The 19313-nt window shown below is 39.5% G+C and overlaps 1 protein-coding gene across 1 annotated transcript in view; it reads right to left on the bottom strand.

The window, feature by feature from the left end:
* Positions 1-298: 298 nt before the first annotated feature.
* KIF3A (kinesin family member 3A) overlaps positions 299-19313 on the bottom strand; it is a 178778-nt gene continuing 159763 nt past the window's right edge. The window contains exon 18 of the mRNA XM_075344580.1: positions 299-1073. Within this exon, the coding sequence (XP_075200695.1) occupies positions 1046-1073 (28 nt within the window). The 3' untranslated portion in view covers positions 299-1045. The remainder of the gene's footprint in view (positions 1074-19313) is intronic.

Below are 19313 nucleotides of genomic sequence, written 5' to 3'. Positions count from 1 at the left end.
GAAGGGAGACTCTAAGTCCATCTAGTTCAACCCATAGCCTAACATGTTGATCCAGAGGAAGGCAAAAAAAAACCCAATGTGGCAAACAAGTTCCAATGGGGAAAAAATTTCCTTCCTGACTCCACATCCGGCAATCAGACTAGTTCCCTGGATCAATACCCTGTCATAAAATCTAATATACATAACTGGTAATATTAAATTTTTCAAGAAAGGCATCCAGGCTCTGCTTAAATGTTAGTAGTGAATCACTCATTACAACATCATGCGGCAGAGAGTTCCATAGTCTCACTGCTCGTACAGTCTAAATAGAAATTTCTCAAAATCTTTTTGGTAGTTAAGGATTTAATGTGTTTACTGATTTCATGCAGGTTCAGCTCCTCAGTCTCGGTATCCTCACTTCCTGAGTCCTCCGGCTGCTTGTGTGAGTATTGATTGCTCCTGACAGCGGGGAAACACTCCTCTGACAGTTAGCACCATCTTGGATTTTGTGCTCTGAGAGTGTGTTTGGGTTTTCATGGTCAGGAAATGGTGCATGCGCTTTTCCCCACCGTCTGCTATCTGTTCTGTGGTTATAAGATGGTTTAGATCTGCCCTTGTGGAGTATATCGTTAATTACACAGGTAGATAGTGGCTGTAAGGCGGCTCAGGTTTGGAGCTGCAGCAATGTGCATCTCACTTCGTCACCCCCCCAGCTTATTTCTTTGTTAATTATATTATTATTTTTAACTTATTTTCTTAGTTTTTATTTTGTTATTAAAGCTGCTTGAGGCTTTATTGTATGATGACTCTGTGATATGTTATGCTGCATACTATCTACAGTATACTATATCCACTAACTAGTAGGTACTATTGGAAAAAATGAGTCGTATTAGCCACTTGGTGCAATTCCATCACTGCTCAAATTTCTGAGCCTTTTCCATGAGCAACATGCATCAATCTTATAACTTCTCTTTTCTGCTTATCGGGATCTTGCTATCACAAATCTTATCAGATATGGGCCATACTGATGAACACTCAGCAGAAGTCTCTTCTAGTGTAATGTGTATCATTTCCCGTTGAGGTTTTCAAGTTGCCTATAAAACACAAAGTAGATTCATTGCTCAGGACAATTCATATCGCCATTCAAAACATACAAACTAGCACTTTTAACTATGAATAACTTACTGATTATCGTGTACATTGCACTCTTTACTTATCAAGCCTCTACTGCACCTCGCCCCAAGCGAGACCACTTAGAGGAAATTATAACTGAATTGGACCATCTAAACAACACGCTACATTCAGTCCATCAGGTATGCAGAATATATGTGTCTGAGTGTGTGTATGACTGCTCATTTATGTGTACCCAGCATGTTGAATATTTACATGCCTCTTTATTGATTTTATATTGTAATGTTTTCATGCAGGAATATGAACAAATCCAAATGCTTCATTCCGAGCCACAGAAAAAGGTAAGAAAATTCTAAACATGATCATAAAACCAATATTCCTGTGCTCTATAAAACAATCATAGCCAAACCTGTTAATATATGGCATGAAATAATATATATTGTATATTACATACAGATATGGATATATCAAATTAAATTGCAGTTTTATTTTAAAATGGACTTGTTTATGCTTATTTAGACTTTTTTTTTTCTTTATTTTTTTTTCTCATGGAAGTGGGCCTGACTGCTACTGTACTAACATTTTAATGTGTTCCAAAAGTGGCTGTGACAAATGTACTAGTGTAATGCCTTAATATGTTTATTAGACATGTCCTTGATTATGGAGATCATTCACTTTAGAGTCTAGACAGCCTTGCTAGATTGTCCTCTAGTAATCATTTGTAATCTGTAGGGAAAGGACAACAAACAGCACCAGAGTAGAAATGAAGTGTTATATGGTGCCCATTGCAAACAAAGTGCTTTATGTGTAATGCAGATTGTTCCAGGTCCGCTCTACATTATGGCTTATTTACAGTATATTGATAAAGTATAAGATCTCAACCTTTATTTATTCAGAAAGTCCTTTTAGAGTGTTAAAAATGGGTTTTCCAAAACAGTCAACCTTCAAATTGTGTCTATGTAGTTACAGCTTTAATATCTATTAACTTTTGTCTTGTGTTTGTAAAGTTTTACTACTATTTTATTAGTTTTTAGTATTGACTCATCTCTGGATTTGCTAAATCTAGTTTCTTGTTAAGGGTATCTAAAGCTAGGGCTGATTTAATGTATAGTTATGTAAGGACACTCCTCGCTGCCAATCTGTGAACATTTGTGTTATTTTTCCAGAGGTTATCGATAGAAGACATATCCTGCAGAGCAATACATTCCTTTGAAGCACTGAAAAATACTAAGACAAACATAAAAAAAATTGTGAAGCTTCTCCATTACATCAAGTCACCGGAGGTACAAATCATTTTCATGTTCAGTTAATATGTTTTCCTTTTTTTCATGCACATCTACACTGATTCATAATAGGCCTTCAAATCTGATCTGATAAATGTCCGTCTTTGGACATCAGATCAAGGATACATGTAAAGAGGTTTTCCAGGAGTTAAATGCTTTACCTATAGGCTTTCACTTAAAAAGAACAGACATAGCATTTACTAATGACGCTCCCTCTCTGACAGACTGCAGCGTTGATAAGATGACCACAGAGTATGTGACCACTGCAGAAAATCACTAGTCTTTTGCAGTGATGCCAAGCTGATCAGCAGTGAGGCTGCTGCGCTAATAAAGAATAAAGGAAATAAACCATGAAGAGTATACTGGGGATTTTCTAATAGTTAATATTTGATCCTGCTGAGTTTTTCGGGCAGAGTACCTCCACAAATTTGGCGGTATTGTGGCAATGTGACTGAAGAGTGCCATGGTGCCAGTGTATCACGTCACTTGTTTTATACTGTAGATTATGACCTTGCCACAAGTTTGTTATACCTATTGTACAGAGGTCTATAACTATGTAATCACAATTGTAATGTACGATCCTTATATATGGTTATCAAGGATGTTCCCAATGTTAGCAAAAGCCAGAATATATTAAGAAAAGCCCTCTCCTTTCTACAACTGAACTAAAGATATAATAGTTGTCATCCGCATCAGCAATCTATGCTTTGCTATCACTTAAGTAAATGCATTTCTTGTTCTTTTCTTTTTAAGGTCAACTGCACGCAGTTTCCTCATCACAATGAAAACACTGAAGACATGAGAATCTTTATTGAAAACCTGTTAAAAGAGTTTAGAAAACACAATCTTTCTAATTAAAGCTTCTAAGGTGTAATTTATTATATATGTTTATTATCAATTGAGTTACATATTTTATAGCATCACTTTTGGAAATATGTCTAAATTATATATTTTATTATTATTTATTTAATTTATTTATTTATGTTTATTGATATTTAATGCTAATTTATTTTGTTATATAAACTGTGTTAAATATATAACTTACGAGTAAATAAAAATGCACTATAAACCTTAATCTCAGCTTGTATTTTAGCTTCTTTAGTCTGTATGAAGTTGCTCAACCATTCACCTGCTTGTGATTAACTCATATCTGTCCTTTCACATACAACCTGTAGGGAACCATGGTCTTGCTGCCCTCGGCGTTCAAAAGTTAAATTCCTTTTAGTGCACATGCAGGTATCAGGCTAAGTTTACATCAGCATTGTGAATTACATTTTTCAGTTCCAACAGGATATTATTATATATAAGTATTTATGATATTTTCTTCTAAAAAGCATCTAAGCCCTTTTTGAAACAATCAAGAGCTCCTGTTGTGACCAGCCCTTGATGTAGCGTATGTAAAGGGAAACTGTCATCAGGTTTCTGCTACCTCATCTGAAAGCATGATAATGTAGGCAAAGAGACTTTGAATTCAACAATGTGTCACTTAGATTGCTGGCTGCAGCTGTTCTGACACAATCAGAGCCTTTAGGGGTGCTTCACACATAGCGAGATCGCTATTGAGATCGCTGCTGAGTCACGGTTTTTGTGATGCAGCAGTGACCTCATTAGCGATCTGGCCCCTGCTGTGAGATCGCTGCTCGTTACACACAGTGCTGGTTCATTTTTTGGTCTTTGCTCTCCCGCTGTGAAGCACACATCACTGTGTGTGACAGCGAGAAAGCAAAGATCTGAAGGTGCAGGGAGCCGGCGTCTGGCAGACTGCGGTAAGCTGTAACCAAGGTAAATATCGGGTAACCAAGGAAGCCCTTTCTTTGGTTACCCGATATTTACCTTAGTTACTAGTGTCCGCCGCTCTCACGCTGCCAGTGCCGGCTCCCTGCTCCCTGCACATGTAGCCGGAGTACACATCAGGTAATTAACCCGATGTGCACTCTGGCTAGGCGTGCAGGGAGCCAGCGCTAAGCGGTGTGCGCTGGTAACCAAGGTAAATGTTTACCGTGGTTACCAGTGTCCGCAGCTTCCAGACGCCGGCTCCCTGCAAGCGAAGCATCGCTTCCACGTCGCTGCTGGCTGGGGGCTGGTCACTGGTGAGATCTGCCTGATTGACAGCTCACCAGCGACCATGTAGCGACGCAGCAGCGATCCTGACCAGGTCAGATCGCTGGTGGGATCGCTGCTGCGTCGCTAAAGTGTGACAGTACCCTTAAGGCCCCGTCACACTAAGCAACATCGCTAGCAACATCGCTGGTAACGAACAACTTTTGTGAAGTTGCTAGCGATGTTGCTGTGTGTGACATCCAGCAACAACCTGGCCCCTGCTGTGAGGTCGTTGGTTGTTGCTGAATGTCCTGGGCCATTTTTTAGTTGTTGCTGTCCTGCTGTGAAGCACAGATCACTGTGTGTGACAGCGAGACAGCAACAACTAAATGTGCAGGCAGCAGGAGCCGGCTTCTGCGGAGGCTGGTAACCAATGTAAACATCGGGTAACCAAGAAGCCCTGTCCTTGGTTACCCGATATTTACCTTTGATACCAGCCTCAGCCGCTCTCACTGTCAGTGCACATGTAGCTGCAGGACACATCGGGTTAATTAACCCGATGTGTGCTGTAGCTAGGAGAGCAGGGAGCCAGCACTAAGCATTGTACGCTGCTCCCTGCTCTGTGCACATGTAGCTGCAGCACACATCGGGTAATTAACCCGATGTGTGCTGTACTAGGAGAGCAGGGAGCAGCGCACAGTGTGCGCTGCTCCCTGCTCTCTGCACGTATGGCTGGTCACTGGTTGCTGGTGAGCTCACCAGCAACTCGTGTAGTGACGCTCCAGCGATCCCTGCCAGGTCAGGTTGCTGGTGGGATCGCTGGAGCGTCAAAGTGTGACATCTCACCAGCAACCTCCTAGCAACTTACCAGCGATCCCTATCGTTGTTGGGATCGCTGGTAAGTTGCTTAGTGTGACTGGACCTTTAGATCCAGCAAAGCAGCAGAGACTGCAGTATGCTTGACATTGTAATCCCATCAATAATCACTATGTGATAAAGCCTTTAGTGTAAAGGCCCCGTCACACTAAGCAACATCGCTAGCAACATCGCTGGTAACGAACAACTTTTGTGACGTTGCTAGCGATGTTGCTGTGTGTGACATCCAGCAACAACCTGGCCCCTGCTGTGAGGTCGTTGGTTGTTGCTGAATGTCCTGGGCCATTTTTTAGTTGTTGCTGTCCTGCTGTGAAGCACAGATCGCTGTGTGTGACAGCGAGACAGCAACAACTAATGTGCAGTGAGCAGGGAGCCAGCTTCTGCTGAGGCTGGTAACTAATGTAAACATCGGGTAACCAAGAAGCCCTGTCCTTGGTTACCCGATATTTACCTTTGATACCAGCCTCCTCCGCTCTCACTGCCTGTGCTGCCGGCTCCTGCTCTGTGCACATGTAGCTGCAGCACACATCAGGTAATTAACCCGATGTGTGCTGTAACTAGGAGAGCAAGGAGCCAGCACTAAGCAGTGTGCGCTGCTCCCTGCTCTGTGCACATTTAGCTGCAGCACACATCAGGCAATTAACCCGATGTGTGCTGTAACTAGGAGAGCAAGGAGCCAGCGCTCAGTGTGCGCTGCTCCCTGCTCTGTGCACATTTAGCTGCAGCACACATCGGGTTAATTAACCTGATGTGTGCTGTAACTAGGAGACTGGGGGCTGGTCACTGGTTGCTGGTGAGCTCACCAGCAACTCGTGTAGCCACGCTCCAGCGATCCCTGCCAGGTCAGGTTGCTGGTGGGATCGCTGGAGCGTCGCAGTGTGACAGCTCACCAGCAACCTCCTAGCAACTTACCAGCGATCCCTATCGTTGTTGGGATCGCTGGTAAGTTGCTTAGTGTGACTGGACCTTAAGTAAACAACAGAAGACAGCCTGATAAGAGAGGCATAGTTGATTTTTGTTTGTTTTTTTAACCCCCTACACCGTGCTGTCCTCAGGTTACATAGCAAAAACTTGCTGACAGATTCCCTTTAACAAATTAATAGTTCTTATAGTAGAGAATCCTTTTCTTTTCTGGAGATTGAATAATTTTTCTCCAGACGGAGGTATTGCCGCCTTGTCTTTTTAGGAGGTTTTACATGAACAGGTTTTGACAATAATTTTTGTATGGGCCATTTATGTACAAGTTATGTTCCCCTTTAGATATTTCTTCTCAATATTGAAGGAATGTAATTCTTTTAGTCTTTCCTCCTTATAACCTACATGCTCCTTATCGTTTTTTGTGGCTACTTTTTGTACGTCTTCTAGCTCTAGAGCATCCTTTCTGTGACCTAGTGCCCAGATGAACTGCGTATTTCAGATGAAGTCATGCTACCACTTTGTAAAGTGGTTGTATTACATTAGTGTCTGTTTTAAGCCTTTCATGTCCTTGGAAGTACTGGATATGCAGTAGGTTGTGACCTTTCCTTTGATGCGAGATCTGTTCAGCTGATTCCTCGGAGATCCACCCGCAGCTGTTAAGGAGTTACATCTCTCTGTCAATCTCTGACAGCGGGATTAACACTGGTTGACAGGAACCATGCCATTCCCTACTCCCATGGGTGCTCCCATGACATCATCGCAGGGTGCCATTTGGTTATCATGACAGGCAGACTTCAACTGATAAACCCTGTGTCTGCCATGATGCTTTTCATGTGAATGCCAACTGCGAGGTGTCATTCACAGGAGATCCTGATTTCCGATGCTTGTTGTTGCACTACTCTGTATGGCATAAGTAATAGGATAAGATAGTCACAGCATCAAGTTCCCTAAGGGGACTGGTAAATACATTAAAAAGTGGAAAAATATATTTAAAAAAACACAAAACACCCCCCTTTTGCCCCCTTGAAAATAAAACAATTTAAAAAATGCACCACATATTTGGTATCGCGGCACTCAGAAATGTCCAATCTATCATGTTATAAAACAAATAAGGATGAGGTTTATATAGTGTAAACGATCCAATGAAAAAAGAGAGCATGAGGTACAATTAATTGTTTATAATTTATATATAATTACATATATAAATATATTAGAAATAATTAAATATAAAATAATTAATTAAAGCACACTTGTGCACCGGCAGGTAGCGGTAAACAGAGTGAATCCCTGTGTGAGTCGTGTCCAGGAGCGCTGAAGCACAACCACATGGTATATCGAGAAAGCACAATCACAGCAACTTAATAGTAGTGCGCAATAACGATACAACGCGTGGGTCTGACGTAACCACGTGGTCAGATGGTATGCCGGTGGTCACGTAAAAGAGGCAGGAAGTCCTACTATGGTAGCCTTGCCATAGCGTGCAGTTGGAGTAGATCATGTCAGTATGATGCGACCAGGTAATCATGTGATACAAACGTCATCATGGCAACTTGAACTAGTATAGTCACGTAACTGGGGGGGGAAGTAAATCTCAAAATATAAATATAAAAGTCACAAAGAACATATATTAATAGATAGCCATAGATAGTACATTAGGCTTTGTAAAAACCTAACTGAAAAGTATTATATATAGATAGTGTATGTAGGAAAGGTGAGATTTAGATTAAAATTAATATAACTAGAAGAACTTATAGAAAAGAAAAAAATTGAAGCTTCACAAAAAAAAAAACAACTTTTTAGGGTTCAATATTCCCACCTTGCGGTTTCTTCAGATAACCATCCATGAAAAAGAAAAAAATTGACAGGCAGCACTCCACACATTTTGTAATTATTTGACCTGTATTAGTCACATAGGTGACAGAAGAAGGTTCAAGTGAGAATCGAAACGTCACTATGCACCTATGTGACCAATACAGGTACAGTAATTTAAAAATTTGTGGAGTGCTGCCTGCCAATTTTTTTCTTTTTTTAGAAGAGATTATATATATATATATATATATATATATATATATATATATATATACATACACACACACACACACACATACATATATATGGAATAGAGTAAGACAAAATCATATATAGACCAACTTGAAGGCATGTATTGATATATTTTGCAGAAACATCACAATAAAATATTTCTACCTGATGCCTGTGTGATTGACTTATAGTTACATCATGTTGTTTAAGTGTGTGTATATAGAGATATGTGTGTATATAGAGATATATATATATATATAGAGATTATATATATATATATATATATATATATATATATATATATATATATATATATATATATATATAAAATTAGCCTTCACTCCTCTATTCTATTCACCACAACGTCCAGAATTTCTTCGGTTTACTGTCCGGCCACTGATGAATACCTTTATTGCTTCTGAAACTTCTAAACATAATTGTCAATTTGTATCACGTTAGCATATGCAATGAATCATGGATATTGGCGATGCATCCATATTTGTAATGGAAATTTTACAAAATCAACATAATTAGTTTGAAAGGGAAAACTTACTCTATAAAAATGTTAATCACCAAATTTTCCACAAAGAATCTACATTACTGGTCATTGCTGGTGTGAAAGGTTCATTAGTTTTCTGGAGAGTCACTTGTGTGGTGAGAAAGAGTAACATTATATATATTAGAAGATATCTTAAGAAAAGTACATTTTAGAATTCAGTAAATTATAAAGACAGCAAACTGAGATGAGTGTGAAGCAATTTGTACAGAAGTATAGAGATTATATCAACATATATAAGTGGAATTCACGAAGGGCAAAGCACCAAATGGCACATTCGTAATGTGCAATGTATAAGTGAAAACACTAATAAATAGGGAAATTAATTGAAGGCAAAATTTCAGACTGGATTACATTTGCAGTAGATATCTGTACTCCTGTGTATGTTGCCTACAGTGCCTTATGATAGTATTCGGCCCCCTTGAATTTTTCAACCTTTTCCCACATTTCAGGCTTCAAACATAAAGATAAAAATTTTAATGTTATGGTGAAGAATCAACAACAAGTGGGACACAATTGTGAAGTTGAAAAAAATTTATTGTTTATTTTAAACTTTTTTTTTTAAATAAATAACTGAAAAGTGGGGCGTGCAATATTGTTAGTCCCCTTTACTTTCATTGCAGCAAACTCACTCCAGAAGTTCATTGAGGATCTCTGAATGATCCAATGTTGTCCTAAATGACTAATGATGATAAATATAAGCCACCTGTGTGTAATCAATTCTCCGTATAAATGCACCTGCTCTGTGATAGTCTCAGTGTTCTGTTTAAAGCGCAGATAGCATCACAAAGACCAAGGAACACAACAGGCAGGTCCGTGATACTATTGTGGAGAAGTTTAAAGCCGGATTTGGTAACAAAAAGATTTCCAAAACTTTAAACATTCCAAGAAGCACTGTGCAAGCGATCATATTGAAATGGAAGGAGTATCATACCACTGCTACTCTACCAAGACCTGGCCGTCCATACAAACTTTCATCACAATCCAGGAGAAGACATGAGCAGAAAAGAGACCCATGATCACTCTGGATGAACGGCAGAGATCTACAGCTGAGGTGGGAGAGTGTGTTCATAGGACAACAATCAGTTGTACACTGCACAAATCTGGCCTTTATGGAAGAGTGGCAAGAAGAAAGCCATTTCTCAAAGATAGCCATAAAAAGTATTGTTTAAAGTTTGCCACAAGCCACCTGGGAGACACACTAAACGTGGAAGAAGGTGCTCTGGTCAGATGAAACCAAAATCGAACTATTTGGGCACAATGCCAAACGATATGTTTGGCGTAAAAACAACACAGCTCATCACCCTGAATACACCATCCCCACTGTCAAACATGGTGGTGGAAGTATCATGGTTTGGGCCTGCTTTTCTTCTGCAGGGACAGGGAAGATGGTTAAAATTGATGGGAAGATGGATGAAGCCAAATACAGGAGAATTCTTGAAGAAAACCTGCTGGAGTCTGCAAAAGACCTGAGACTCGGACGGAGATTTGTCTTCCAACAAGACAATGATCCCGAATATAAAGAAAAATCTACAATGGAATGGTTCACAAATAAACGTATCCAGGTGTTAGAATGGCCAAGTCAAAGTCCAGACCTGAATCCAATTGAGAATCTGTGGAAAGAGCTGAAAACTGCCTATCACAAACGCTCTCCATCCAACCTCACTGAGCTCGAGCTGTTTGCAAAGGAAAAATGGACAAGAATTTCAGTCTCTCGATGTGCAAAACTGATAGAGACATACCCCAAGCAACTTGCAGCTGTAATCGTAGCAAAAGGTGGCGCTACAAAGTTTTAACTTAAAGGGGCCGAATAATATTGCACGCCTCAATTTTCAGTTATATATTTTTAAAAAAAGTTTAAAATAAGCAAAAAATTTCATTCAACTTCACAATTGTGTCCCACTTGTTGATTATTCACCATAACATTAAAATATTTATCTTTATGCTTGAAGCCTGAAATGTGGGAAAAGGTTGAAAAATTCAAGGGAGCCGAATACTTTCGCAAGGCACTATAAGTAGAATGCGGGCTTAATGCAAACACTAGAGTCACATTTACAACTTCCCCTGACTTGCACTTTCTTGCATCAACTTAATGTGAATCATTTTCTACATCCTGAGAATTTCCATTTTCCGTGACGCTGGAGGATAGTATACAAAATAGGACAGGAAAATATATTTACAACAATAATGCCAAAATAATTTCAGCTTCTCCCCTATGACGTCCTGTACAAAAATAGAAATGTGACAAGATCATCTCGCTGATAAATCTGTGGTTTCTCTACTTACTTAAATACAGATTTTTTTTTGTACGTGGCTACAACGTTCCTCTTCTAGTCTATTTAATTAAGTGCATTTACTACATTTTTTTTATTGCTTTGATTTACTTTTTTAAAAAATAGCTGTATTTCTGGCACACGGTGTCAGGCTCAAAACTCGCAGAGTAACAGAACTACATCTGGCACTGTTCATACAGCAGAGTCAGACACTCCACCTGATGCTGCTTTTGAGTTGCACAGACAGACTTGGACGTCGACCAGTTGTGCACTTGTTAGTAATTGGGCTTGCAGGAGTTAATTTATGCTTGAGTCACATATTGCAGGAGACCTATCCCAGTCGCCTCGACTCTTTTTAAGATGGTGGATCCTGATCTCCCATGCCAATGATAGCTGGGCGATGCCCAGTCCTTGTGCTTTGAGATCATGTTGTTGGCGAACTTCTGTGTGCTGTTTGGTGTGTTGTGGAAAGACTCTTGATGTCTGTTTTTTCCTCTCTCCTTTAGTTTCCTTCTGTGCATGCATTGTCTATACCTCTGTGAATGATTGCTGTGAATTTGAGTTTTATTTTTTCTTCTATCTTTTTATTTACGTGGGATTAATCATTCCTGTCTCGGCCCTCTCCAGGGTGGAGGGAGACCAGGGTTGTTCAAGAGCTAGGGTTAGGAAGGCGGCCCAAACATTATCACCTTCAGACATATCTTTGGGATCAGGGTCAGCCAGGGTTACATAGTTACCAAGGTTGAAAAAAGACCTAGATCCATCTAGTTCAACCTTCCTCCACCAGTTCTACATTTGGTCACTAAGTAATTTATAACCAACAATGTTTTGTGTACTGAGGAAATCATCCAGCCCTTTTTTAAAAGCTGTTATAGTATCTGCCATTACTACCGGTTATGGTAGGGCATTCCACAGTCTTACTGCTCTAACTGTAAAGAAACCTTTCCTATTTAGCTGTCGAAATCGCTTCTCTTCCACGCGCAGTGAGTGCCCCCTGGTCCTTAGTATTGTCTTTGGAAGAAATAAGTCATGTGCCAGTCCTTTATATTGACCACACATGTATTTATACATATAAATGAGATCTCCTCTGAGACGTCTTTTTTCTAAGCTAAACATATCTAACTTTTTCAACCTGTCATCATATGGGAGGCCTTCCATTCCTTGTAGTAGTCTAGTTGCCTGCCTTTGAACTGACTCTAAATTCTGAATGTCCTTTTTAAAATGTGGAGCCCAAAACTGGATCCCATATTCCAGATGTGGCCTTACAAGTGATTTATAGAGGGGTAACAATACGTTGGGATCACAGGATCTAATCTCTCTTTTTATACAACCTAAAATCTTGTTTGCTTTTGCAGCTGCTGCTTGACATTAAGTGCTGCTGCTCCGCTTATTTGTAATGAGAATACCCAAGTCCTTCTCCTGTTCTGTAGTCCTGAGTTTACTTCCATTTAATGTCTATGTAGTTATAGGATTATTCCGTCCTAGGTGCATTACTTTACATTTATCAACATTAAATCTCATTTGCCAAGTATTTGCCCATTCTGACATCTTATCCAGATCTTTTTGTAATATTGTACCATCAAGGTCAGTTTTTAATATCCTATATAGTTTGGTGTCATCAGCAAAGACTGACACTTTACTATCAATCCCATCCACAAGGTCATTATTAAAGAGATTAAAAAGAATTGGTCCTAGCACAGATCCCTGCGGCACCCCACTGCTGACTATGGCCCATTTAGAGAATGTACCATTTATGACTACTCTTTGTTTCCTATCTTTTAGCCAATTCCTTACCCAGTTGCATGTAGTTTCCCCTAGTCCTTGCTTCTGGAGCTTTAGTATAGGGCTATAATGTGGTACAGTATCAAATGCCTTTGCAAAGTCCAAATAAATCACATCAGCTGCATTACCAATATCCAGGTTTGCACTTACCCCTTCATAGAACACCAACAGGTTGGTTAGACACTACTTATCTTTCATGAATCCATGCTGTCAGTTATTATATTATTTTCTGAAACATATTTTTGCATGTCATCCCTTAAAATGCCCTCAAAAACTTTGCATACTACTGATGTCAGGCTTACTGGACGGTAGTTGCCTGGATCTATCCTCTTACCTTTCTTAAATATCGGTACCACATCAGCAATTCTCCAATCCTGAGGCACCAACCCTGTTACAAGCGAGTCTAAAAAGATGAGATACAGCGGTCTGTCGATTACGGAGCTCAATTCCCTCAATATTCGTGGATGAATGCCATCTGGCCCTGGGGATCTGTCAATGTTTAATTTACTCAGGCGTACTTCTTCTTGTGTTAAATTAATTATATCGGGTGGTGAACTTTGATTTTTCACTTGTTGAATGATCCCTGGTACAGTCAGTTCCTTGGTGAACACAGATGAGAAATGCCTATTTAATATCTCAGTCTTTTGTTTGTCCTCTATAACTAACTTGTTATTATATTTTAAGGGGCCAATATTATACTTTGTATTCCTTTTGGCATTAATGTATTTATAAAAGATTTGGGGATTTATTTTAATGTCATTGGCGATTTTTGTTTCAGTAGCTAGTTTTGCTTGTTTGATTTCTTTTTTGCATTTCCTATTGATATCTTTATACTCCTGAAATGCTATTTCTGTATTCTCAGCCTTCAAGATTTTAAACGCCCTTTGTTTAAAATCTTGAAGGCTGAGAATACAGAAATAGCATTTCAGGAGTACCCTAGCCTGAGGGCCAGTTTAGGCTCCCCTGTTCCTAGTGATCCCATCACACCCCGTGATAATTTCCACTTTGGACATTTATTCATGGGAAATCCCTTAAAGAGGTTGTCCACTAATATAACATTGATCGTCTATGCTTAGAATAGGTAATTGATCAGCCAAAGACCCACACCCAGCACCCTCACCAAACACCTGTTTTTGGTGCTGGCGCTGGTATCAGGTGGCCGGAAATGTTCAGTTGCAGAGCTGAATCATCAACTGATAGTGACCGCAACCAGGTACTGCACATCCACCTCCCATTCAAATCATTAGGAGGTGGATATGCACTACTTGACCACGGGCACAAACAGAAGACAGAACAGATCCGGAACTAATCATTTCTGGCCACGTGCTCACGCTGCCAGCACCGAGACCTGCTAGTTGGTGGTGGTGCTGGTTGTTGGAATCCTACTGATGAGATATTGATGACCTATTCTAAGAATATGCCAGTGTTATAGTAGCAGACATTTTCTTTATCTGTTGAGTTTGGGATTTTTTTTAAATTTTTTTTTTAACAGTTTATGGAGGATGAGCAAGGAACGATTTGTGCTTTAAACCCTTACTGGCCTAGGACATACTGGTACATCCTAGATTATCTCCTTGCCTTTGATGCAAGATCACATGCTGAGCCGCAACTCGTACATGTTGGTCAATCTGATCAGCCAACAATTGCCTCCAACAGTGGTCTGCAGACCCGAGATGCAGTGTTAATTAGTTAAATCTTGCTCTCAATCTCTGACAACAGAATTTAACATGCGCCAGTACGCTGTTTCCATCGGTAGCCCCATGATGTGATCGCTGGGTGCCGACAGGTTGTCATGACAGCCAGGGGTCAGCTTGATAAGCCCTGTGTCTGTCATGATGAACTTCCTGTGAATTCCAGCTTTGAGCTGGCGTTCATAGGAGAACAACATTTCTGCTGTGCAGAGCAAGGCTGATACACTGCTCTGTACAGCAGAAGCTTCCAGTCCCCTAAGGAGGCTATTATAGGTATAGATTACCTATTATTAAGGTTTATGTATTAAGGTATAAGTATTAAGGTATAAAATAAAGTGGTTCAAAATATGAAAAAAATAAAGTAACATAAAAGTTGAAATAACCCCCCTTTTGCCCCATTGAAAATGAAACAATTGACACAAATAAAAAATATATAAATATTTGGTATTGTTAACTAACAGAAATTTCCCATCTATCAAAATCTAAAATAAATTAAACCAATTTGTAGACAATGTAACAAAAAAACCCTCAAAACACCAGAATTACATTTTTGTTTTTTTTTTCCAATTAAATAGAATAAGAGGCAATACAAACATTGCATCTACCCAAAAATAGTATCAGTAAAAACATCAGCTCAAGGAGCAAAAAATATGCCATCACTTAGAACCAGATCCTGAAAAACAACAACGTCACCGTTCTCGGAAAATTTCACAAAAACAAAAAAACCCAATATAAATCTGGTATCGCTGTAATCATACTGACCAAAGGAATAAAGTCTTCTAATCACTTACAATGCACAGTGAACAGCGTAAAAAAATAAAGCCAATTCTTTAACTGCTGTTGATTTGTCTATTCTGTCTAGCAAAGATCACAGTATGGCACGGCTTATATTTATCCTGCACTCTACACTGAGCGCTTACACCAGCCGTTGTGTAAATCTCTGAAGAACTTGATTCAGAAAAAAAATCCCAACCAAAAATTCACTGTAAAGAGGAAGAGGGAGTCACTTTGAACTCTAATCTGCCCTGTGGTGCAGCAGTGTCCATCTTTTTATGGTTCAACAACAGTTTGGTTCATCTTTGAAAAGACAGACAGTGCTGAACAGAGGCCAAACAGAGTCAGGAGTAACTCTGCTGCCTCATTAGTGAATGGATCCGTTGAGGTTTACCTGAATCACATATTTTGGAGATGTAGATGAAACCCCCCAATATAAATGCACAGCTTAGAGCTCAGAATAAATGTGGACTGACACAAAATGTTTTGTACCCAAAATTGCCACCAAATAGCATTCAACTCAACCCATAAAATACAAATCTCCACGATGGTCTGTTATCTGTTAAAAGAAATATAGGGGGCTTCCATGTTTATGGTAGCACAAAGTCTTTGGAAAAATACTATGGCTCCCCCCCTCAGAAAAGAAGTCCATCAAAATCTGTGCTCCCAAATCCAAGTGCCTTCTTCCCTTCTGAGCTCCACAATGTGCCTAAACCACAGTTAGCATCCAGATGTTTGGCATTGTTGTACTGAGGAGAGCCCGCTTAATTTATGGAATGCAGGTTTCCAGAAGCACGAGCTGGGCACAATGTACAAGAAGTACAATATACTGGGCACAACAAGGACTTATTTGCAATTTTTAATTCTGCAACAGTCACTGTGTTTGAAACCATGGGTGATTTCCAGAGACTAAATCGTCAACTGAATTCTCAGAGGGGTGTAATTTGCAAAATTTGGTCACTTGAGTGGAATTCTTCTGTTCTGGCACTTAGGGGCTCTGCAAATGGAGTCCGAAAACTATTCTACGAAAATCTGTACTCCAAAAGTCAAGTAGTGATCCTTCCCTCTTGAGCCCTGTAATGTGGCTAAACAGCACTAAATAGTCACATGTGGGGCATTGCCACATTCAGGAGAAATTGAGTAGCACATTATGGGGATTAATTTTTTACCGATTACTCTTGTCAAATTTGAAAATCTGGGGTTAAGACAATATTTTAGTGGTAAAAATGTAATTATTTTTTGTTAAACCGCCCAATAGTATAAAATTTTGTGGCACACCTGTGCTCACTGCACTCCTGGATGAATTAATTGAGTGATGTAGTTTGTAAAATGATGGGTTTCTGCTGTTATAGCACCTCAGGGGCTTTACCAATTTAACATGGCACCTGTAAACAATTCCAACTAAGTCTGAAGTAAAATATGGCTCTCCTTCCCTCCTTCACATTGTACTGTGCCTCAAAAGTAGTTTTTGACCACATATGGGATATTGACATACTCAGGAGAAATTGCACAACAAATTGTATGGTGCATTTTCTCTTACCCTAGTGAATGTGAAAAATTTGGAGTTAAAACAACATTTTTGTGGTTAAACATGTATTTTTTCATTTTGACTGCTTGTTATAAAATTATGTCAAGCACCTGGAGGTTATAGGTGCTTACCAAACAGCTAGATAAATTCCTTGATGGGTCTACTTTGTAAAATGGGGTCACTTGGGGGGAACTGCAATTTTTAGGCACTTTAGGGGCTTTGCCAATGTGACATGGCACCCAAAAATCATTCCAACTAAATCTGAACTCAAATATGGTGCTCCTTCTCTTCTTCACTATTCCATGAAAGTAGTTTTCAACCACATATGGGGTATTGGCGTACTCAGGAGAAATTGCACAACAATTTGTACAGTGCATTTTCTCCTGTTACCCTTCTGAATTTGAAAACTTTGGGTTTAGGCTAATTGTGGTTAAAAATTATTATTTTCATTTTTAAAGCTCAACGTAATAAAATTCTTTGAAAGACCTAGGGGTTCAAGGTGCTCACTAGACATGTAGATAAATTTTTTGAGGGGTCTAGTTTCCAAAATGGGGTCACTTGTGGGGGAGCTCCACTGTTTAGGCACATCAGGGACATGCCAAACGCAATATGGCATCTGCTAACAATTCCAGCTAAGTTTGAGTTCAAAAAGACAAATAGTGCTCCTTCCCCTCCAATCCCAGCCGTGCGCCCTAACAGTTGTTTTCCACCATATACGAGTTATCAACATACTCAAAAGAAATTGCACAACAAATTATATGGTGCATTTTCTCTTTTTACCCTTGTAAAAATAAAAGATTTGGGGTTAAAGAAAAAATTTTGTGGTAAAAATGTATCTTTTTATTTTCATGGCTCAACGTTATGAAACTCTGTAAAGCACCTGGGGGTTCAAAGTAATCACCAAACATTTAGATAAATTCCTTGAGGGGTCTAGTTTAGAAATGGGGTCAGTTGTAGGGGAGCTCCACTGTTTAGTTACATCAGGGGCTCTCCAAAAGTGACATGTCATCTGCTAACAATTATAGACAATTTTGCACTTAAAAAGTCAAACGGTGCTCCCAAACAGTTGATTTCCAGCACACATGGGGTATTGGTGTACTCAAGAGAAATTGTACAAAAAATTGTATGGTGTATTTTCTTTTGTTACCCTTGTGAAAATGCAATCTTTGGGGCTAAAGAAACATTTTTGTGGGAAAAAGTAAAATTTTAATTTTTTCCTTACACATTGCTTTAGTTGTTGTGAAGCACCTAAAGCGTTAATAAACATCTTGGTTGTGATTCTGAGTACTTTGAGGGGTACAGATTTTAGAATGGTGTCACTTTTAGTTATTTTATGTCATCTAGGCACTTCAAAGTCACTTCAAATGTGATGTGGTATCTAAAATGGTTTTGTAAATTTTGTTGGAAAAAATGAGAAATTGCTGCTAATCTTTGAACCCTTCTAACAAAAATGTTCCAAAAATGATGCTGATGTAAAGTAGACATGTAGGAAATGTTATTTATTAACTAATCTGTGTGATATAACTTTCTGGTTTAAGGGTATACAAATTCAAAATTTGAAAATTGTGAAATTTTAAAATTTTTACCATATTTCCAATTTTCATTTACAAATAAAACGCAAAAACTATCTGCCTAAGGCTGCTTTCACACATCCGGTTTGAGCCGTGCGGCTCAATTCGGCTGTGAAAGCTATGCAACGGATGCGGTGAAAACACCGCATCCTTTACATAAGTTTTTTACATGCGGCCCGTCCGGTTTTTGCTGCTTGCGGCATGCTACTGAGCATGCGCAGTGGACAAAACCGCATGCGGCGGCCGGATGCGTTTTTTGCCGCATCGCGCCGCATCCGGCGTCCATAGGCATGCATTGAAAAATGCGCCGCATCGGCCAGATGCGTCACGATGCGGGTTTTTTTGCCGCATAAAAAACGTGCCAGGCAACGTTCCATCCGGCCGCCGCATCGGCTAAATCTGCCGCATGCGGCAAAAAACGGACGGAACGCAAGCCCATGCGGCACAATGCGGTACTAATTAAAGTCTATGCAGGAAAAACGCAACCAGCAGCAAAAAAAAACGGTTGCGTTTTTCCTGCAAAGTGCCGGATTGTGCCGCACAGGAAAAACCGGATGTGTGAAAGCAGCCTAAAATCATCACTAACAATATGTTACAAAATAAACAACTTGGAATCACTGGAATCCATTGAAGCATTCCAGAGTTATAATCTCAAAATGACACTGGTCAGAATTGAAGAAAATTGGCCTGGACAGGAAGGTGAAAACAGGCTGAGCGGTAAAGTGGTTAATTAATGAATACTACATTAGATTTATTAAAACATGTAGAAAAGGAATATCCCATTCACAGGAATACTTTTACTGTCCTTTCTTAGATGATAGGTGTCAATTCTGGTTCTCTTTCAAACAGTCTAATAATTTTGATATTACTA

The sequence above is a fragment of the Anomaloglossus baeobatrachus genome, chromosome 4 (genome assembly GCF_048569485.1).
Source record: "Anomaloglossus baeobatrachus isolate aAnoBae1 chromosome 4, aAnoBae1.hap1, whole genome shotgun sequence".
Lineage (NCBI taxonomy): Eukaryota > Metazoa > Chordata > Amphibia > Anura > Aromobatidae > Anomaloglossus > Anomaloglossus baeobatrachus.
Note: the sequence above shows the minus strand (reverse complement) of the source record. Positions and strands in the feature narration are given on the sequence as shown.